Source organism: Chaetodon auriga, chromosome 22, assembly GCF_051107435.1.
Source record: "Chaetodon auriga isolate fChaAug3 chromosome 22, fChaAug3.hap1, whole genome shotgun sequence".
NCBI classification, from domain to species: domain Eukaryota; kingdom Metazoa; phylum Chordata; class Actinopteri; order Chaetodontiformes; family Chaetodontidae; genus Chaetodon; species Chaetodon auriga.
Window position 1 is genome coordinate 400,015 of NC_135095.1, and position 23,489 is coordinate 423,503.

At 42.6% G+C, this 23,489-nt stretch overlaps 1 protein-coding gene across 3 annotated transcripts in view; it reads left to right on the top strand.

The window, feature by feature from the left end:
• The window catches only part of cog5 (component of oligomeric golgi complex 5), a 157,756-nt gene that overhangs the window by 71,532 nt on the left and 62,735 nt on the right, over positions 1-23,489 (top strand). For all 3 annotated transcript variants that reach the window (XM_076721821.1, XM_076721822.1, XM_076721823.1), the window contains 4 exons: positions 7,565-7,724; positions 8,971-9,083; positions 9,214-9,291; positions 19,177-19,258. In XM_076721821.1, the coding sequence (XP_076577936.1) occupies positions 7,565-7,724; positions 8,971-9,083; positions 9,214-9,291; positions 19,177-19,258 (433 nt within the window). The remainder of the gene's footprint in view (positions 1-7,564; positions 7,725-8,970; positions 9,084-9,213; positions 9,292-19,176; positions 19,259-23,489) is intronic.

Sequence of the window (23,489 nt, forward strand, 5' to 3'; positions counted from 1 at the left end):
CACGGCTCCAACTACATCATCAAGTTCGCAGACAACACCATGTTGTGAATTTTCCTTGGGGATGTATAAAGTCTCTATCTATCTATGTTGATACGCCTGATCAACAACAACGACAAGTCAGCCTACAGGGATGAGATTCAGCAGCTGGTGATGTGGTGTGCAGACAACAACCTGATCCTCAACACCAAGAAGACCAAGGAGCTCATTGTGGACTACAGGAAAACTAAAGGCTGCAGTCACACCCCCATTCACATCGACGAGGTAGAGGATGAAAGTGTCTCCAGCTTCAAGTTCCTGGGTGTCCACATCTCCGAGGACCTCTCCTGGACCCTCAACTTCTCCACCTTGATAAAGAAGGCTCATCAGCACCTCTACTTCCTGAGGGGACTGAAGACAGTTAACCTGGCTCACCACATCCTAGTTAACTTCTACCGCTGCACCATTGAGAGCATGCTGACCAGTTACATCTCAGCATGTTATGGCAGGTGCACAGCCTTCTAGCGGTGCCCAGCTAACTGCCATCAAGGACCTCCAGCGCAATTGGTGTCTAAGAAGGGCACGCAGCATCAGTAGTGACAGCTCCCACCCCAACCAGGGACTGTTTGCCCCCCTGCCATCTGGTAGGAGGCTCAGGAGTCTCAGTTCCCAAACCAGCAGGCACAGGAACAGCTTCTTCCCCAGAGCTATTACTCTGCTGTACTCTGTCCCCCAGCAGCCCCCCGTCCAACCCCCACCCCCCTACCATTGACACTGACACCCCCTTCAATAAAGCACTAATCAGAGAGTAAAGATGATTTTTTTTTCCAAGGGGGACTAATAAAGGAATTCTTCTCCCGAATCAAGTGATTTTCATTGTACTTCAAAGCATAACATTGTGCAAAACAAATATGGACTTGTTTTTATTTTCAGATTAGAAGAAAATATGTATCTTAAACTTGAAAATGAATTTTTTTCCCACTTTGGTTGTGAATTTGAAGTATTTATTGATTTAATCTCATTTCTAATCAAATTTTAATACAAAAAAAAAAAATTATTAAATTTTCATGGCAGGATTCTGCAAGGCCTCTTTTATGAAATCTTTCAAAGTCCACCATAATGAAATATGCCCTGAAAAAGGATATTTAAATTTCATTTTCACTAGAAAATCAGGACAAAATTCTAACTGAACTGCAAAAGTCCAGTTTGTAATTTCCTTTTCAAGTTAAATCAGATTTATTAAATTTAGATATGTTCCTCTCAGGGGTCTCCCAGTCTCAGAATTACTGCAGTTGCTGATGCTTTCACTCATCTTATTATTATTTTCCTCTTTCATAGTAAGTTAAATCAGATCTTTTTCTTTTTCAGCTCTTTTATGTGTGCTCTTTTCCTCTCGATTTTGACTGTATCAACACCAATTCAGCATTGTGGGACTGAAATACACATTTCTGTTATAAATGAGCAATATAAATTGGAAAAAACAATGGCCCCCTTTAACTCAAAAACTCAAGGTGCTGGGCTTAGGGGGTAAATGGTAATATAACCATTACATTTTTTTATTTATATATTGCCAAATTACAACAAAAGTTCTGTCATGACACTTTCCATATAAAGCAGGTCCAGACCATACTCTTGAAATGGAGAGACTGAACAATTCCCCCATGAACAAGCACTTGCTATGAGAACCCTATCTGTCAAAATCACTTAAAAAATAATTTAAAGCCCAGCATTTACTGTGGTCCGGGTGCATATCTTCAGGCCGTGGGTTGGGATGAGCTAGAAACATAAACCTCAGCCCAATAACTGAAAATCATGTGCAGTCATTTCCCTCAAAATATGAGTTCAGTCACCAAGATGGTGGTGCTGTGATACAAATAACTACAAATAATGCAATTTTGGAAGGGCCATGTCCCTCACATAGGAAGTCTGATTGACTTGAAATTGGACACACAAGACCCGCTAATTGTGCTCTTAGGTGACTTTGAGGAGTCTGAAACTATTACTACCTATTGTGATTAGCGGCTATTATATGCAGTGCTTAACAAATTTATTAGACCACCACACAAAGTAAGGTTTATGCCACAGCTGCCCTAAATTAACAGCATTGGTAATTACCAAAATCATTTTTTATGTTTCTGTTATGGTTAATACACCATTATGTAGAAGCTCTTTAACCGAAATGATATTTTTAATTCTGAAATATAATTATTATTGTTATCCATGAATTTTCAAATTTACCGATTTACAAAAAATCTGAAAAAATGGTAAAGTATGTTATTATTTCTTGATTAATATGTCAAATTATAGTTATTTACTTGCATTCCTGAACAGAAAAAATAGTTTTAGTGGTTGAATGTTATGCTTGATTAATTTCTGACTTCTCAGAGAAGCCCAGTGAGCCAGCTGAAATTTGGGTATAAAAAGGTGAATTCAGTTTGAAATTCCTCATTCCTGTTCAAAATGGTAAAACGTCGGGAGCTCACTGAAAATGAAAGAGGCCACATTAAAGCACTTCATGATGCTGGATGGTCTCTGAGACAAATAGGGAAAGACATAAAGTGTTCTCACAGTGTCGTCAAGTATGCTTTGGAGTCAGTTGCCAAGACTGGTACTTACAAAATGCGCCAAGGAAGAGGCAGGAAATGAAAGTTAACTGAAGCAGATGTCAGACACCTCAAGATTTTAAGTACTAGAGACAGAAGGAAGACCACTGCTGACCTTCAGGCAGAGATGAATGCTTCTCGATCAGAGTCTGAGAAAGTTTCCAGAATGACCATAAGCAGACGACTGACGGAACAAGACTTAAAGGGAAGAATAGCTGCTAAGAAGCCATTATTGAGGCCTGCAAACATTCAGAAATGCCTCAGATTTGCCAGGGAGCACAAACACTGGACAGTTTATGACTGGAAGAAGGTACCCTGGACGGACGAGTCCAAGTTTGAACTCTTCGGTCAGCATCGTTGTGTTTATGTCCGCAGAAAAGCTGGAGAACGTTTTGATGCCAGATGGATTGCACCCACAGTGAAACACGGTGGAGATTCCATTGGGGTTATGGGGTTCCATTTGTGGAAACTGCGCGGGCAAATTAGTGAAAATCGACGGTATCATGAACAAGACCGTCTACCACAACATCTTAGTGCATCATGGAATCCCTTCTACACTGAATCTGATTGGGCGTGGGTTCATATACCAACAAGACAATGACCCCAAGCTCTAATCCAAGATGGCGCCACGTGAGTGGCAGCAAGTTGCAGCAGCTCTGTCTTCTGTTTTCCTAACTGTTTTTTTGTATTTCTGTGGGTTTTTCTTGTGTTCTTCCTTGTTTTCTAAAGCCCCTATGGATATGCGCAAGTAGGGGTTCCATGTTTGCAATTTTTGCACTCTTTTTTCTGTTATTTTTTGGACTTTTTGTGTCTGCCTTGGGAGACCCTTTCAGCCATGTCTCTATTTTCTACACACGGGACCAGCTGTTAGCCCCCAGACACACTGGACTGCTCCACACTGGGAAACCAGAAATTCCAGTGGAGATAAGAAGGAAACGGAGAGGCTGTAGAGGGGGTCTCAAGTGCAGGGAGAGAAGACGGAGATATAAACCATGTTTACCAGCAGTTATCATGGGAAACATCCGCTCTCTCTCCAACAAGATGGACGAACTATCGGCACTAATAGAGCTGCAGCGGGAGTACAGGGAGAGCAGTCTTATATGTTTTTTTGGAGACATGGCTGAACCAGGACACACTGGACTCTATTGTCTCCTTAGACGGATTTACCCTAGTCCATGCGGACCGGAAAGTGGCAGAGAGCGGTAAGAAGAAAGGCGGTGGACTGTGTGTGTTTCTTAACAACAGATGGTGTAAACCTGGCCACATCACTGTTAAAGAGCAGCTCTGTAGCAGGGACATTGAGTTTCTTGCAGTCAGCGTTTGGCCGTATTACATTCCTCGGGAGGTCTCACATGTTATTGTGTTGACTGTGTACATCCCTCTGTCGGCTGATGCTGCTGCTGCCTGTGAATGCATAAACAGCACATTGTCTATGCTGCAGACAAGACACACACAGGCCCTCTTTCTCATCTCTGGGGACTTCAGTTGTGCCTCTCTCTCTGCCACTCTCCCCAACTTCACGCAGTATGTAAACTGCCACACAAGGGACAATAAAACTCTGGACCTTCTGTATGCTAATGTCAGGGACACATACCCCCCCCCCCCCCCCCCCCCCCCCCCCCCCCCCCCCCCCATTCACTCTGATCACAACCTTGTCCATCTGCAGCCAGAATACACATCGGTGCTGAAAAGACAGTCTCCACAGAGGAAGGCTGTGAAGACCTGGACTGAGGAGGCATGTGAGCAACTGAGGGACTGTTTTAATGCCACTGATGGGGACATACTGTGCAGCTCTCATGGGGAGGACATGAGGACTGTACTGAAGGCTCTGCTAAATGAGAAGAAGAGGGCCTTCATCTCAGGGGACAAGGAAGAGTACAGCGGGAGCTGAAGTATAACATCAGGAGGTGTAAGAAAAACTCCAGAGAGAAACTGGAGCAGTGCCTGGGGAAGAACAATGTCCGAGATGTGTGGAGAGGTCTGATATCTTGGGCAATGGCAAAAGTGGGGATGGACAAGCCACCACTGGAGATCAGGCCTAGGCAAATGAGTTAAACTTGTTTTTTAACAGATCTGACTCTGCCCCCACTCCAGCCCCCTCTCATTGAGGCCCCACTTCTTCACACCTCTCCAGGCCAGTCGTCTTCCCTCAGCTGCAGTCCTTAACACCTCAGCTCCCCTTAAGCTTGGTTTAGGCTTCTGCGTCGCGGCGACGCCGTACCTACGGCGTAGACCCTACGCCGTCACTGAGCATTCGTAGTTCTGCGTCGACGGAACGCGTTGCTCCGCAATTCACCGCCAAGCCGCTAGGGGGGTGCGGCTGTGTCTTTGTATGGTTTCGGGGGGCTCTTGCTGCCGCGAAGAGGAGTTGTAGAGGTGGTCGTACTTGCGTACCTCCTCGATAATTCTTTCTTCGGCTTGGTCCAGTTTTTCTTGTAGCTCTCACCACAGAAACTTTGAAAATGGCGGTGTTGTTGTGCTGCGACCATAGGGCTGCGACTGAACCGAAAATTACGTTCTGAATGGACCAATCACAGTCCTCGACGTTCACGTCACTACGCGTCGACGCGACGCGTAGTCAGGATTTTTTGGAGGTGCGCGTCAGGCTACGGCGTAGGGTCCGCGTAGGGGTCTGCGTCGACGGCGTAGGTACGGCGTCGCCGCGACGCAGAAGCCTAAACCAAGCTTTAGACCACTCTCCTCCAAACCCCCATTGTCATCAAGGTCCCCCCACCACCACCACCTACAGCTCTGGACTACCCCCCACAGTCACCCTCCTCCCCCCTCTCCATCACTATGGACCAGGTGAGGTTGGAGCTCAGGAAGACAAAGTCCAGGAAAGCCACAGGCCCAGACGCCATCAGCTCCAGGGTGCTCAGGGAGTGTACAGACCAGCTCAGTCAGGTGGTTCTGTACATGTTGAACCTGACCCTCAGTCTGGAGAGAGTCCCGGCCCTGTGGAAGACCTCCTGTGTGGTGCCAGTTCCAAAAGCGGCCCATCCCAGGGAACCAAACCACTACAGACCTGTCGCCCTGACCTCCCACCTCATGAAGACCATGGAGAGGATCATCCTCGGCCATCTCCATGCCCAGGTGAACTCTGCACTGGACCCACTGCAGTTCTCATATCGACCTGGCATCGGGGTGGATGACGCCGTCACCTATCTGCTACACCGGCCCCTGTCTCACCTGGAGTCCCCCGGGAGCACTGTTAGAGTCATGTTTTTTGACTTCTCCAGTGCTTTCAACACCATCCAGCCGTCAGTGCTGCGGAGGAAAATTGAAGCGGCTGGTGTGGACCAGCAGCTGGCTGCGTGGACCATCGACTACCTCACTGACAGACCGCAGTACGTGAGGCTACATAGCTTTGTGTCAGATGTGGTAGTCAGTAGCACAGGGGCCCCCCAGGGAACAGTGCTGTCACCGTTCCTTTTCGCCCTCTACACCTCGGACTTCATGTGCAACTCCACCCTCTGTCATTTGCAGAAATTCTCTGATGACAGTGCCATTGTTGGGTGTGTGTCAGAGGAGAATGAGCAGGAGTACATCACGAACTTCGTGGACTGGTGTCAGCAGAACCTCCTGATCCTAAACACCAGCAAGACCAGGGAGATTATTATTGATTTCCAAAGGAAACCTTCCCCTCGCACACTGGTGAACATCCAGGGTTCAGTCATTGACATGGTGGACTCATTTAAGTACCTGTGTGTTCACCTCAACAATACACTGGACTGGACAGACAATACTAACGCCCTGTACAGGAAGGGCCAGAGTCACCTACACCTGCTGAGGAGACTGAGGTCCTTTGGTGTGTGCAGAGCTCTACTCCGGACTTTCTATGACACTGTGGTAGCCTCTGCAGTGTTTTATGCCATAGTGTGCTGGGGAAGGGGCAGCACGGACAGAGACAGGAAGAGACTGAACAAACTGGTTGAGAGAGCCAGCTCCGTCCTGGGCTGCCCACTGGACTCCATCGAGGAAGTGGCGGACAGAAGGATGTTAGCCAAGCTGACATCCATCATGGACAACTCCTCCCACCCCCTGCACCACACTGTGAGGACCCTGAGCAGCTCCTTCAGTACAAGACTTTTACATCCCCAGTGCAGGAAGGAGCGCTAGCGCAGGTCATTCCTGCCCACAGCCATCAGACTGTATAACAGTGCACAATAACACCCACTCAATTTCAATGTTGAAATAATAGAAAAGTTGTCTGTCTCTTGTCTCTTTCTGGCTGAAATACTCAATTTCTTTTTAACAGCTATGTGGTTACATACAGAGCATGTCTGTCAAATACATTCACCTGCAAAATAAACAGTAAAATACATACATACACAAAACTTTCAGCTTCCAATTTTGAAGTTTGGTCACAGACAGCTGATAGTGATCCATCCTTGAGCTTGTACAATCATTGACAAAGCAGTCTGATGGAGTAACTTTAAAATGCACACACAATTTCCCAGTCATTGTGGAGATATTTCGGTCTCATTTCCATCAAATGTTAAACACCAATCTTCACTATGACACAGGCTGCAAGAACTGAAGTCAAACTTTAAGATTTAGTTCCTCTAATGGCCCTATAAGTTTCATGCTACAGTGTACAGGGCTCAATCAAAAAACCTTCAGTCTCTGTAGAATTGCAAGTCAGAGTGTGTGCTCAAAAAGAAAATAAAAGAACTCAAAGAAAATTATGCTTTGAGGTATACAGTGTACATAAACTTAAAAAAACAGCGCAAAGTGCAGTGGTAATATTTATGTATTTGACCTCTCCTCTCCAGTATATCTGCTCTTGAATTTTCACAGCTCTTACTCATTATATCAATGTAAGGTGTATTTTTAAGCTGCTGCTGTCACCACTATACTTGACGGAGTCTTTGTGTGATAAACCACCAGACCCATTGATTTTGCTGTGTTAAAAACAGCACTATGGATAACTCAACTTCATTTCTCCCTCTCCCTCTGCCTTCCTCTCTGTTTTTGATGGTCAGAATCCCACCCAGGTTGGCACAGCCCTGCAGGTCTTCTATAACCTGGCCAGTCTAAGAAACACTATCAGCTCTGTAGTGGGGAGTTACAGGACCACCATACAGGACAACATCACAAGTGCTCTAGACATCAAGGGCCTGACCCAGTCAACCAATCCCAGAGGTAACACCCATAAAGAAGTTTTGCCTATATACACACAGAGACTCTCAGTTCTAAAAGATGAAAGACATTGGCATTTTACGATTTGACCTAGTTCATGAGTTTGCTTGATCCAAAATAGATTATTATACCATGGCAACAGAGAATAGTCATTTTTGGCTGGAGGGCATGTGTGACTTTCCTGGCTCTGATGTACCAGCCACGTCATGAATCTAATTAATGCGCACAGTATTTTTAAGGATTAAAATTCAATTATTGAAATAAATGTTGTATATGTAGATACAAAAATAAAAACATAAATGTCTCATGTTCTTGTTCATGTTCTTGTTAAAAATCTTTGTCTGCTGATGTTCTGTATTTCTGTATTGTGTGCGTATCCACAAGGTAAAAGGACTTAATTTTTACAATACAAGTATGCATTCACCCATTCATGCACACATTCACACTTGCATGGCTAGGTCACCTGCTTTTTACAAGCTTTTAACCTTTCACACACACTCATACAATGGTAGTACAGCATCAGGAGCAATTTGAGGTTCAATGTCTTGCCCAAGGATACTTCAACAAGAAGACAGCTAAGGCCACAAATTGGACCACCAACCATCTGATAAGCTGACGACTGCTCTACCTCATGAGCCACAGCTGCACCCATATCTTATTTCTTGTTGTCTCATTGTTGTCTCGTACAAAAATTGTTAAAAACACATCACTGAACCTCCAAGGTTACACTGGGTGACTTGTTCCATTGCTACCACGAACACACACACATTGTAGTTTATTTTGACTCAGTCCCACAACACTAAATGTGGATTGGTCCACCACTGAAAATAGCCTCCAACAAATGCATCATTCCCTCATGTTTGATTAATGTTTGATAAAAACTACCGCGAGCAGCCGTTTTTGAAAACTACTGTGCCTTTTTAAAATATAAAACTATATATTTGTGAGGTATTTTTAAAGATTCACATCTTCAGTAGGAATAGATGGGCTTGGAGCTGAGAAACACAGATACATCATTTGATGACAATAACAAAAATATAGAACAACACCAAACTAATTCAATAAAATGTGAAATTAGAAATTAATAATAAATGCATAATGATCTTAAGAAAATCTCAAGCGAGAAATGTCAGAAGAGCTCTTTTTAATGACTCCTGCATATCTCTATATCATAAATCATTAATGCTTTTCTTTGTCATCTGTTATGTCACAGCCAAACAAACAAAAACCTTACATGTAATTCCCCTAGGTGCACCTGGCAGAGCAGTGCTGCCGACACCTGGCAACACTGCAGCTTTTCGTGCTGCTCTGTGGACCAACCTGGAGAAACTGATGGACCAGATATTTGCTGCATGCAGACAGGTATGCAGCAGCCTGAGACCACAAACTGATTCTACTTACAGAGTATTGAATCCATTAAACTGACATTAAACCAGCAGTCCACAGAACAGATGAATTAGGTATGAAGTTTTCTTTGCTGTGTATTTTCCAGGTGCAACATCTGCAGAAGGTCTTGACGAAGAAGAGAGACCCTGTCACTCATGTGTGCTTCATCGATGATATCATCAAGGTGAATGGGTATAATAGTAGTAGTAATTATAGCTGCAATCAGGATTACAGTGATAAGGCTCTAGTCTGGCGAAGTAGTTAAAAAAAAACAGAAAAAAGTCTTTTGAGTTAAATGTTTTAATGTAACTCGTCCTGAGGAAGATAATATTTTATGTAATATAATCAGTTGTGTAGTACAGCGTAAACCCTTTCATTCAGAAATCGCCAGGGTTTTTTTCTACATAGTTACACAGGTTAGTACGCTCTCTTGCATTTTTCTGTGACTCTGCACCAGCAACAGTAGTGGCCAGAGGCATTATATTTTTGGGCTGTCAGTCATCTGTTCATCTGTAACTCCATCCGTCCCTCTGTCACTTTCTCATAAACGCGGTGTCTCAGGAATGCCTTGAGGGAATATCTACAATTTTGGCACAAATGTTCACTTGGACTCTCAAGGATGAACTGATAAAATTTTAGTGGTCAAGGGCACTGTGACCTCACATCCATCCCATTGTAGTGAATACGTAATATCAGCACTGCTGTGAGGATATTTCTTTAAATATGACACAAAGATTCACTTGGACTGAAGGATGAACTGATTACAATTAAGTCAGATTCTAACATAAACAACTACGTGAAACTAAGCTAAACAGAAATGTAGACATTGACAGAATTAAAGACTAAGAGTGATGTCTAACAAGCTAGCAATTAAAGATTATCAAACACAGAATGAGTAGAACTGAACTGAACTGAACTGCACCATTGTGTAAACAACAGTCACTGTAATAATCTCTAGACAACAGCTATACAGGGTACACTGTATGACCAACATAAAATTGGCAACAAAATACACAGAAACAGCAGTTCACAGACAGCAGTAATACAACTCTCACTCTATCATAAACAAGCTGCTAGCTCTAAATTATGTCATGTAAACAACTTCAAAACAACTTCTAACTTAGAAATGCACACTCATTGCTAACTATAAAAAGTGTAACGAGCATGACAGAAGATGACTCATTAATATGGACGCACACGCAAAGAGAATTCGCCATCAGTCGTAACCGTGGTCTGAGAGAAGTGACATCTGCCGTCATCTGTTTCCTTTTCACTGAGGTGCGTTAGCGGACACTCGCGGTGTAGGAAAGCTGAATTACATATGCTACCTGAGTCCTGGCGTTTTTCACACATATGCTAATCAAGACAAATACATACAAGGATGAACTGATTAGATTTTGGTGGTTAATGGTCGAGGTCACTGTAACCACATAAAACATATTTTTGACCATAACTCAATAATTCAAAATCTAATTAGGACAAGCTTTTTATGGAATAGCCTGCCTGAAGATCTGAGGGCAACATGTAATATTGATACTTTTAAAAGCAAAATTTGGAAGAAAAAAAAAAAAAAAGTTGGCCACTGGAACACAACATACATGGAGCAGGACAGACAGGACAGGACTCACAGCTACCCGCCTTAAGACAAATAGCAGAGAAGCCGAGATCAGGAGAATAAATAGACTGTTCTCCAACAACCCTGCTCAGGTCTACTCTCAATGGCAAGGTAGTAAGAAGACCCAGATAGACCCACCAGTCTGAAACTGAGCTCTACTGGAAGAGTATCTTGGAGAATGATGCAACGCATAACACCAATGCCCAGTGGTTGCTCGAATTGAAAGCAGACCACAGTAGCCTCCCAGAACAGGAACCAGTAGAAATTACCACTGCAGACATCCAAGAAAGAGTGTCTAATATGAAGAGCTGGACAGCACCTGGTCCCGACATGATCCACGCCTACTGGCTCAAAAAGCTAACCGCACTCCATGGACGACTGGCAGCACAGATGAATCAGCTGCATCATAGCGGCTAAGATGAGCAGGCACATGGATCAGTATATGAGTAGAGCACAGAAAAGATTTGGCAACAACAGCAGAGGAGCCAAACACCAGGGCAGTCACCCAGGACTGTAAGACCAGAAGTACCAACCCTTGCACAACCTGGACTGACTATAAGAAGGCCTATGACTCGATACCACACACATGGATACTGGAGTGCCTGAACCTGTATAAGATCAACAGGACACTTAGAGCCTTCATCAAGAACTCAATGGGGTTGTGGAGGACAACTCTGGAAGCCAACTCACAGCCAATTGCAGAAGTGAGCATCAAATCTGGTATATACCAAGGAGATGCACTGTCCCCCCTTGCTGTTCTGCATAGGCCTAAACCCCCTCAGCCAGATCATCACCAAGAGTGGCTTTGGATACAGATTCCGAAGTGGGACTACAATCAGCCATCTCCTCTACATGGATGACATCAAGCTGTATGCCAAGAGTGAGCGTGACATTGACTCCCTCACTCAGCTCACCAAGATATACAGCAGTGACATCAGGATGTCATTCAGACTGGATAAGTGTGGATGGATGGTGTGCAGAAGAGGGAAGATGATCGCCACTGAAGGGGTTGAACTACCTGAAGGCAACATAGCAGATGTTCAGGACAGCTACAAATACCTAGGGATACAACAGGCAAATGGCAATCATGAGGAGGCAACATGGAGAACAGCCACAGCCAAATACCTTCAGAGGGTGTGGCAGGTCCTGAAGAGTCAGCTGAATGGCAAGAACAAGATCCAGGCAATAAACACCTCCCTGCCAGTAATCAGATACTCTGCAGGTATAATATCCTGGCCACTGGAAGAAATGGAAGGCACTGATATCAAGACAAGGAAGCTCCTTACGATGCATGGAGGGTTTCACCTTAAGTCCAGCATCCTGAGGCTATGCACTAAGCGGAAGACAGGAGGCCGTGGACTAGTGAGTGTCAGAGCCACTATCCAGGAGATAGCAGCAAGCCTCTGGGAGTACATCAGGAAGATGACCCCCATTGATGACCTGCTGAGTGAATGCCTCAGACAGCAGAAGCCCAGTAAGGAGGAGCCAGAAGGGTTGGCATGGACAGACAAGCCCCTGCAGGGCATGTACCATCGACAGCTTGAGGAAGTGGCTGACGTAGCGAAAAACATACCAGTGGCTGGAAAAGGCTGGACTAAAAGACAGCACAGAGGCACTGATCATGGCCGCACAAGAGCAAGCCTTGAACACAAGGTCAATAGAGGCCGGGATCTACCACAGCAGACAAGACCCCAGGTGCAAGCTGTGCAAAGATGCCCCTGAGACAATCCAGCACATAACAGCGGGGTGTAAGATGCTGGCAGGGAAGGCATACGTGGAGCGCCATAACCAGGTGGCTAGCATCGTACACAGGAACATCTGTGCCGAGTATGGGCTGGAGGTCTCAGGATCAAGGTGGAAGGCACCTCCAAAGGTGATCCAGAATGGCTGAGTCAAGATCCTGTGGGACTTCCAGTTCCAGACAGACAAACTGGTGATGGCGAACCAACCAGACATAGTGGTGGTAGACAAAGAACAGAAGACAGTCACAGTGGTGGATGTAGCAATCCCAAGTGACAGTAACATCAGGAAGAAAGAGCACGAGAAGCTGGAGAAATACCAGGGTCTCAAGGGGGAGTTGGAGAAGATGTGGGGCATAAAGGCAAAAGTGGTAGTGATTGGGGCACTTGGAGCAGTAACCCCCAAGCTGGGAGAATGGCTCCAGCAGATACCAGGAAGAACATCTGAGGTCTCTGTCCAGAAGAGCGCACTCCTGGGAACAGCCAAGATCCTGCGCAGAACCCTCAAGCTCCCAGGGCCCGAGCTTGAAGGACGCACAATACCGCCAGAACAGGATTTTTATATGTATGTATGTATGTGTGTGTGTGTGTGTGTGTGTGTGTGTGTGTATGTATATATATATATATATATATATATATATATAATTTTGTTCAATTTAGTTTTTTATTGTTTTAATATTTCAAATTAATCTCCCGTGTTTCCTCATTTCATTTCTTTTTAATTGAAGATGGCATTTCCTCAGTACTTAGTGCATCATGATGTAACATGAATGTTGATTGAGTTTGTGATCTTGTGTGTGTGTGGGCGGGATGGGGGGATGGGCGGTCTTTATTTTCTTTATCTTTGAATGTAAAGCACTTTGTGCTACATTTCCTTCTGTATGAAATGCGCAACACAAAAAAATTATTAATGTTATTATTATTATTATTAGATACATGAATTGACATTTTTAGAATTTGTAACTTCTTCACCATAACATCCATATCTGAAGCATTGTAGTTCACCACAAGCTCATTGGTTTTACTGATATTGAGCTTAAGGTGATTGTTGTTGCACCATGGTACAAAGCTCTTTGTCAGTCATCAGTAGTCCTCTGTAAAAATATTCTCTGAGTGAAGATATGTTTCTCATTGGAAATTATTCACTGGAAGTTCCAATAAAGTGGTAACTTGATTTTAATACACTTAATAGTGTTTGTGTTCACCAATCATGGTTGGATCCTGGAAGGGATCAGCTGAATATGTAGCCAGTGGTTTAGAGTTGGGCGGTATCCAAATTTTGTTACCGTCAAACCTTCCCCACATTTTCCCGGGGTATACGGTATCACCATGACTAATTAAAAATCACTTTGCAGGGCAGCGTGACGCAGCTCAGACGGTCAATGTTCACGCTAGGAAGCACCAATCCTAAATTGTAGCATACCAGAATGACGGGGAGAAACTCAGCTAAAAGCCTCTACCAAGCATTGCCACCCAAACGAAACATAATTCATACCCCAAGAAATTATATGTGCATGTAACGAAAACATGAAAATAGCCCACGTCAACGGTACTGCATCTGCTGATTTCACGACTTCACGAAAACCACACAAGCCTGGTATCATATGAAAGAAGAGACTCTGATGATCACGAAGATGTCTGCCTCCTCACTGTGCAATTTAAACTCAGCAAGCTAGCAGCCAAAGAGTAGCAGAAAAAAACTTAGCTAAATCACAAAGTATGTCTTATCTTTGCTGTTTTGTGGTATTACAGCTCGAAAAAACGCTGCTAATGTCTTCTCCTATGACTCTACGTTAGTTTGAGATCAATCGCGAAGGCCCTGGTTGCTTACATAAACAGGAGGGGGTTTCTAGAGTGGAGGGAGTGCTCTTCATGCAATAATCTACCTCTGGGGTTACTTCCTTCTGGATTGTCATTCGTGTTTCTATGGTGAATTTGGGTGCTGCCCCTCGATTCTCTTGACTCTGACTGGTCGATTGAGGTGTCGATCATCAAAACAGACCAATGGGTCGCTGAGCTATTGACCAGTGTAACTACTGGTGTTATTTTACTGTTTTATTTGCATTTCGTCCTTTTATGAGCTCAGAACAATAGCAAGCAGAAAAAAGGCTGAAAAAGTGTTTTCAACAGAGGAGTTTCTCCATATGCTTGGACGAGATAACGGAACTGTGCCCAGAGCGCCTAGACATACCTGTGTTAAAACATCTGTAAAACTGCTCAGGTTCATTTTTTTAGCATGTACTTTTGCACACTCACCCTTTTGTCGACTAAAAATTCAACCAGATACAATGAACAGAGTGGACTTGATTTTTGTTATGACGATGCTACAATTATGTTAGTCCCCTATAGACCTATATGCACAGCATTTTTTTTTTAATGAGGTAATGAAACTGATACCGTTGCTATTCTTAGATACCACAGGATACCTTATTACCGGATTACCGCCCAACCCTACAGTGGTTTCACTGTGCCTGTAGACAGAAGACACGGGTTACCCACTTTCTTCTACAAAGAGAAGGATAACTTCTAGTCCCTGCTCTCTTTCAGTTAAGTCCACTTCCCCTGTTTCCTCTGCCATCTATAAGGACTAGCCTGTCGAAGATGAAGTGACACAACAGCCCTGTCATCATCTGGGCTTGAAGAAATGCCACTGCACACCAGACAGACCGCACACACTTGACTGCTACCTGGAGTGATTTCACTTAAGAGGCTTTTGTCTGGACAGAGACTGGTTAATAATAATGTGTCAATGTAGGCTTTATTGTTGCATAAGGTTTACTGTATTGTTGTGAAATTAACTTACCGCCAAGTTTTGTTTATCGCTGCTTTGAAATATTCCAGTCATTGTGCCTACTTCTCGTTGTGTGCTTAGTACGTTACATTGATTGTCCTGTGCTGTCAGTTTTTGCCTGTTTCAGTTTTCTGCCACCATGTAAAGCTGCATTTTATTGCTTGAAAGACCAGTGCCACAGCTTATCAACTCAAGTTTGCATGTCAAGTCTCTGAGTGATAAAAGAGACAGTTACTATGTCTCTTTGCAGCGGTTAAGATCTCTTGTTGCTTCCCCTGTGTGCCATTGTCTCTCTCTCACTCTCTCCCTTACAAAGTCACTGCATCCACGGTTTGGTTATTGGTCGCTAATCTCTGCATGGTGATGTCCTGTTGTTATTAATTCTTATTTGTAATTTTGTTGATAGTAATGCAGTTATATATATCACTAACTATCCTTAATATCTGCTAACAACTAAACTTGCTCATCAAATTTTGATTTCCTCCAGGGTTGATTATTGTTGACTCTCTTAGCTCTCAGCAGGAGAAATATGTCTTGTGCTACTGCCCATACAGAACATACAGAGAACCAGAGCATGGCAACAGTTCTCTGTCATTTTAGCCAGGCCTGGCAGCAGCGAATATTGACTTTAAATTATAATTTTTAGATGTTGTAATCTGGCTGTAGGGATTTGCCCCATTCAGACACAAGAGTATTAGTGAGGTTCGATACTGATCATGGTATACCGTAGCATCATGATTTCTCTTCTATGGAACTAATGATCCCAGATCAAGCCAGGAAAAAGCCCCACAAAAAACCCATGGTTGCTTCTCTTCTGCAGTGCTGCTTGAAAGTTTGTGAACCCTCCAGACATGGTCACTGTTTTTGTAAAAAACATTAAAATAATCTTATTAAACATACATCTAAATCCGAATTTGTAAAGCACACCTTCCAAATAATGGACACACGCACAAAAGGAGATATTTTTCATGCTTATGGGGATTTTTGCCCATTCCTCCTTGCAGAGCTCAGCCAGTTGAGAGAGGTTGGAGGGACATCTGGTATGTACCAACTTCTTCAGGTCTCACCAAACCGTTTCAATTGGATTAAGGTCCGGACTTTGACTGGGCTAATCCAGAGTACGAATCCTCATTATCTGAAGCCATTTTTTTTGTAGTTTTGCTGGAATGCTTTGGGTCATTGACTTGCATAATCCGTCCCAACTCCCTGAGCGATGGCAGGAGATTCTGGTCAAGAATTTGTTGGTATGCCTGAGAATTCATGGTTCATTGGATAACATGGAGTTGTACAGGTCCAGAAGCAGAAAAGACCTTCACATTTCCACCACCATGCTTCACTGCTGGGAGGAGGTTCTTTCTTCATGTGCAGTGTCTCTGGCTTTTCTCCAAACATGGTGGTTTTGATTGTGACCAAATAATTCTATTTTGGACTCGTCTGTCCAGAGAATGGACTTCCAGAAGGCCTCTGGTTTATCCAAGTGCTCTCTGGCAAAGTTGAAATTGTTATTTTTTGAGAGCAGAGGTTTCCTTCGAGCAACCCTCCCCTGAATGTCGTGGTTATTCAATTTTCGTCTGATTGTAGACGCATGCACATTTGTCCCAGATGCTACAAGAGAGGTCTGCAGATCTAGAGGTGGTTTGTGGGTTGGCCTTTACCTGATTTATTATTTTTCTGCTCCTTCTTGGTGGAGTTTTAATGGCCGTCCACTTCTAGGCAGAGTTGCTGTCATGTTGAAGGCCATCCATTTGTAAATTATTTGTCTTACAGTGGATGGATAGAGCTGGAATCTTTTGGAGACGGTCTTATAGCCCTCCCCAGACTGATGGTCTGTCACTATCCTCTTCTTCATGTCCTCGGATATCTCCTTTGCTCTCGGCATTGTTGATTTGTATTTGACCACAGTGGTTTGGTGAGTGAGTCTGTTACCTACTTGACCTGCTGCTCTGCTCCTCAGAGATAAACTGACAGAGATGGGAGTAGGCTCACACCTGGTGGTCTGGATTACAGACTGTCTGACAGGCAGACCTCAGTATGTGAGACTGAGGGACTGCAGGTCTGACACCGTGGTTTGCAGCACAGGAGCACCGCAGGGGACCGTGCTCTCTCCAGTCCTGTTCACCCTGTACACATCGGACTTCCAATACAACTCAGAGTCCTGCCACGTGCAAAAGTTTGCAGACGACACTGCTATCGTCAGCTGTATCAGGAATGGACAGGAGGAGGAGTACAGCACACTGATTCAGGACTTTGTCACATGGTGTGACTTCAACCACCTGCACCTCAACACCACCAAGACCAGGGAGATGGTGGTGGACTTCAGGAGGCCCAGGCCTCATCCAGAGCCTGTGACCATCAAGAGGGACTGTGTGGAGTTTGTACAGACCTACAAACACCTGGGAGTGCAGCTGGATGATAAAATGGACTGGACTGCCAACACAGATGCTCTGTGCAGGAGAGGACAGAGCCGACTGTACTTCCTCAGAGGGCTGGCGTCCTTCAACATCTGCAAAAAGATGCTGCAGATGTTGTACTAGCATGTGGTAGCAAGTGCCCTCTTCTACACAGCAGTGTGCTGGGGAGGCAGCATCAAAAAGAGGGACGCTACACCTCTGGACAAACTGGTGAGGAAGGCGGGCTCTGTTGTGGGCACAGAGCTGGACAGCCTGACATCTGTGAAAGAGAGACGGGCGCTGAGCAGGCTCCTGTCAATCGTGGACAATCCACTGCATCCGCTGCACAGCGTCATCTCCAGGCAGAGGAGCAGCTTCAGTGACAGGCTGTTTGCACTGGACATCTTTACTTTTAATTCTGTTTACACTGGACATCTTCACTTTTAATCCTATTTGCACTGGACATGTGGACATTTTTACATTTTTTACTTTTAACTTGTAATTCTTTGCTTGGTGTGCTTTTAGATTGTTTATTGCATGCCTTTTACTTAAAATTTGTGGAATATGCTGGAACTTGTGAATTTCCCTTGGAGATGAATAAAGTATCTATCTGTCTATCTATCCATCTACCAATGCAACTGGGGGTTCACTTTCTTTTGCACATACACTAATTCCATGTTTCATGTAGTTTTTGGGCTACTTTAACAAGTCCCACTAAACAAGTACATGCAATTGATAATCATATATCTGACATTTCATTCATAAAAACTGGTGAGGATAAAATAAGAAAATCATGGTAAAACAAGAGAAACATCTAAATTGATCAAGGGGTTCACATACTTTCGAGCAGCACTGTATCTTATTCCACTCACATGCAGTTGATCCATTAAAAAAGAAAAAGCAAACTGAGAAACAGAGGTTACAGTGGAGGTGCAGAAAGTGGATGTGATGGATATGAGGAGGAAAGGTCAGGCAGCTGGACAGCAGACTTGTGACAAATTTCTCTAATGGTGGATTAGAGGAAAATATACAGACATACATGTCCAATCCCATGTGTGTGTTGAACTGTTGGTGTGTGTTGATTCTCGATTACTAGTTTCACAGAACATTTTTTCACAGGCGAGATCTAATATTCAAGCAGAAAGTACATCATGAATGTCTGCATTGACTACCCCAGTGATTGCAGTGTTGAAATGATATATGATGATAATGATCATTGTGATGCACAATCAGTTGCAATTATTTTACTTCAATATTATGATGACAATCATTACTGAGAATTATTTGGCTCAATTTCGCTTTTTTACACTTTTGCACACAAATTTGACTGAGTACAAAAACTTTATTGTGTGTAATATGTAAAAATTCTAAAAACAATGATTGTATAATATTAATATAACAATAATTTCTTTGTTTTTTGGAGTCCAATCACCACCTTGAGATGATAAGTGTCTCCCATCAGCTCGTCAGCTCCTGTCAAGCACTGCAAGGATATCTGATCACGTGTGTTTTTCTTCTGTTTGCTTGATGACAGGATGGTGAATCTGATATCCTCTACACCTTCTGGAATGATGTAACCAACACACTCAGTGAGGAGTTTCACAATGCAACTGAAGGTAAAACTGGTCTTTTTCCCTCCTCGTCTTTCTCCAGCTACGAGTTTAAGAGGATGGTCACATCTTAAATATCAAAACTGCTAATTTAGGGACGTTCTACATCAACTAGAGAGTATTTAGCAACGAATTTGGGCAGCCTGATTTGAAATTTATGGAGTGTTTCCTGATACTGTTCAAGAAGCATATATAGGTCCAGGCACAGAACCCTGTGGAACTCTGACTGGCTTTAGCGGGCACAGCGGAATCATCATTGACGTGTACAAATTGAGATTGATCTGAAAAGTTGGATTTAAACCAGCTTAGTGCAGTTCCCTCAATGCCAATGAAGTTTTCCAGTCTCTGCAATAGGATACCATGGTCAGTGGTGTTTAATGCAGCACTAAGATTTAACAAGACTAGTGCAGAGACAAGTCTTTTGTCTGATGCAATTAGAATGTAATTTGTAACTTCAACTAATGCTGTCTTTGTTCTATCATGCGCTTTTTAAATAATTGAAAACTGATGTCATTCTGGAAGTTAAGATTGGCATCAGTAATGAAACCCAGTTTCTGACATGCTAACAGAAAAAGATAACTTGAATACTATCTCCTGCATTTGTGCTTTTGGGCTTACTATCAGAATTTCAGTTTTTGTTTGTTAAGGTTTAGAAAGTTTTGAGGCATCCAGTGGTCATCAGTCTTCAGTGCATCTGACAAGCTTATTTACAGGACTGAGGTTGTCAAAGGAAAGTGAGACGTACAGCTGTATATCATTAGCATATGAATAAGGGGTTGGCAATATGGCCAATATCTAGACCATGATATGTGTAATTTTATCAGTCATTTGGCAGATGTTTTTATCCAATGACGTACATATGAATTCACATACACTATGGCACAGCATCGGGGGCAGTTTTTTTCTTTTATTTGAAACTTCCATATAAACAAAAACAACTGTCTTCTTTTATTTGGAACTTCCACATAAACAAAAGTTTAAAACAATACTCAAAAGAGTATAATTTAATTTATTTTCAAATAAAAGTTGTAAGGTTCCTAACGAGATCCACGGAGATGCAATAGGAGGTACATTATTGCCACCAACTGTCAGCCTCACATCATTTGAGAACTTGGTAGGCATCCCTGCTGCCCAAATCACATGATCTTGTGAGGTGACTAGATTGCTACATTGCACTGCCTGTCTTGGATATATAGCAGAGAGACAAAAAATAGTTTTCTCATATTGGACAATGTCTGCAGAATCAGGTACGGACATCGTCCAGAGTTGCCCTTTGGCAACATGTATTTGGACATATCCAGAATATCAATGAAAGAGTGGAAAGCAATATCCAGGCAAGCAGACAGGAGTATGAAGCACTTTTTCAAATGAGAAATTACCAAGACATACAGAGAAAGTCTTTCCTTTTAAATATGTTGTGAACCAGGTCCAGATAAGTCAGTACCATTTTCAGGTCTGGAATGTCACGGTCAACAATGTCAAAAGTTGTACTCAAGTCCAACACTATTAGAACACAAAGTTGGTTGTAGGGATGAGCGAGTACACCACTATCTGTATCTGTGTCTGTATCTGTTCAACCATCTAAATTATCTGTATCTGTATCTGTACTCGGAGTGGGCGGGACCTAAACCTGAAGTGGGCATGGTAGTAAATTGGAAATGGGTGGGGCTTAAATCGGTACATTATTTTAAGTCTGAAATTGATATACAATAAAAATATTAATATAGGCTACTTTGTGTGTTCAGCTATATGTGTGTATGTGTGTAAGTGGTCTGTAATACTGTTTATTTTTTAATGATCTGTGTGAACTTGGTGATTCATGCAAATATCCAGTGAGGGCAAACAGGGAAATAATATGTCAGCCTTGTTCACTGTATTCTTCTCAAAAGCACCGCATTCAGTACGAGCAGATTTTTTTCCAACTGACGTTATATCACCAGCCAAACTAAGAGCAAACAGACAGTTAAAAAAAAAAAAAAAAAAAAAAAAACCCAACCGGAGTGGAGGCAGTGACCGATGCAACACAAGCCGTTTTCAGCTCTGTCTTGTCAAATGCACCGCGTACATTACGAAACAAATCGTGAGAACAGAGCAGAGTGTGAAGACAGTCAGTTACCCAATGAGGATTTTCCCTCAGCATGAGCACGGATATTGACGAGTTTTACTTGTATCATGCTCGTACTTGTCAAAAATGTTTTATCCGTACCGGATACTCGTCTGAAACGAGTATCCGGCTCAACCCTAGTTGGTTGGCATCACTGTTGATTTTAAGGTCATTGATTACTTTAACAAGAGCTGTTTCAGTGCTATGATTCACTCTAAACCCTGACTGGTACACATCATACAGGTTGTGGGGGGTTATTTAACCATACAGTTGTTTGTGGACAACCTTTTCATGAATTTTACTAATATCAGGAAAGTTGGAGATTTGGCTATAATTGTTATTTATGGATGGGTCTGGATTACCCTTTTTCAATAACGGAGTGACAACAGCATGTTTGAGGTAAGTGGGGAAAACACTGGACTGTAGAGAGGCATTAATGACTTGCTAATACATCTGATAGATAGTAAAAGAGACATTTAAACAATTTTGTCAATTTTGAATTGGGTCAAGAGAACAGGTGGAAGACTTAAGCAGCTGGGCCACTTCATCAAGATCACTAGAATTAATGGGTGGAAAATTACACATAGTACCTGGGAAGGTACCCTGATGAGAGAGGACAGAAAGGATGGATTTGCCGTTGTGCAATATTCAATTGTTATTTCTGATGCTAGAGATTTTTTTGTTGGAAGTGTTTAACTCACTTCATTTACCTAAAGAGAGGAGTTCAGCAGTAATTGATCTTGTTGGATTTACCAGTTTGTCAATTGGGGGAGCAAAAAGTGAGTGCTATTTTCATCATCATTTATCATTTGTGAGATGTGAAACTGTCTTTAAATAAGACACACTTCAGACACGTCATTTGTTGATGCAGCTTGGGGAGAAGTTTGGAGTGTGTTGATGCAGTGACTCACTCTGCTAATACAAATATGACAATTGTTATCACATAAACCTGATTGCATAGAAGTGTCAGTCAATTTTCTTACTAATTGTACAGCCCCAGTTTATGAACAGAATTTGAGAGAGATTGTCAGACATTTGAAGCCCATAATAAATTTAACAAAACACCACAAATTGTAGCTGCTGAGGTAGAGGCTATTTGAAGATGTAATATTTGTGAGATGCTTCCACTGGATTCTGAAACTTTTGTGTATGACATAGCCACAATTCAGTTGCTCTTAAGTGGACAGCATTCAAATACAATAAGGGAAACAGCGCCATCAGTCATTGCATGAACATTTACATAGCAACACGCTCTCAAGTGGACAAAGTTGATGTCTAGCATTTACATTACAATTTCAATATTCTCAGACTTGCAAGTTCGCGGTTTGTGATGCTGCTGCTTACCCTCTGTACAGCTGTTGTTTTTTTTTTTTTTAAAAGAAATCTTTTTATTAGGGATCAACAAACAACAGCAGTACAAAGTACAGTACATTAAGTTAATCCCCTTTTTTCTTTTCTTTATTTAGAACAATGAACAGTGTCTGCATTCGGAATTCTAACAATACATCACCAAAACATTATTAAACATTTTTACAAACAAGACTGCAATGTGTTGATATTCTAAGTGTAGATAAGCCATGAAATTAAACGTAAACTAAACTGGAGAAAAAGAAGAGAAAGAAAATAAATAATAATAATGAAAATCAGATCTGGAAAAAGCAAGAAAAAGAAGAGAAAAAAAGGGAGAATAAATAAAAGAAAAGATATGGGGGGTCGGGGTTACTCCAAGGACAGGGCTGGTAAGGATTTAAAGTAGTTTATGAAAGGGTTCCATTTCTGAATAAACCTGTTAGAACTGCCTCTCACTGTAAAATTTATCTTCCCAATTTAAGAAAAGACATAACATCTTTAAGCCATAAAGAAATAGATGGGGGTTTAGGAGATTTCCACAGAAGTAAAATGCAGCGTCTCGCCAAGAGGGATGAAAAGGCTAGTGTTTTTGATCGTGAAGACTTAATTTTAAGTTGTGCAAGCGATAATCCAAATATAGCAATAAATGGGTCCATCTGTTTTCGAGTTCTTAGAATCTTTGTTAGGATAGTAAAGAAGTCAGTCCAGAATTTATATAGTCTGGGGCAAAAGAAGACTCAAATTATAAGAGGAGGCATGGCATCTGTCACAATGGTCTGCAAT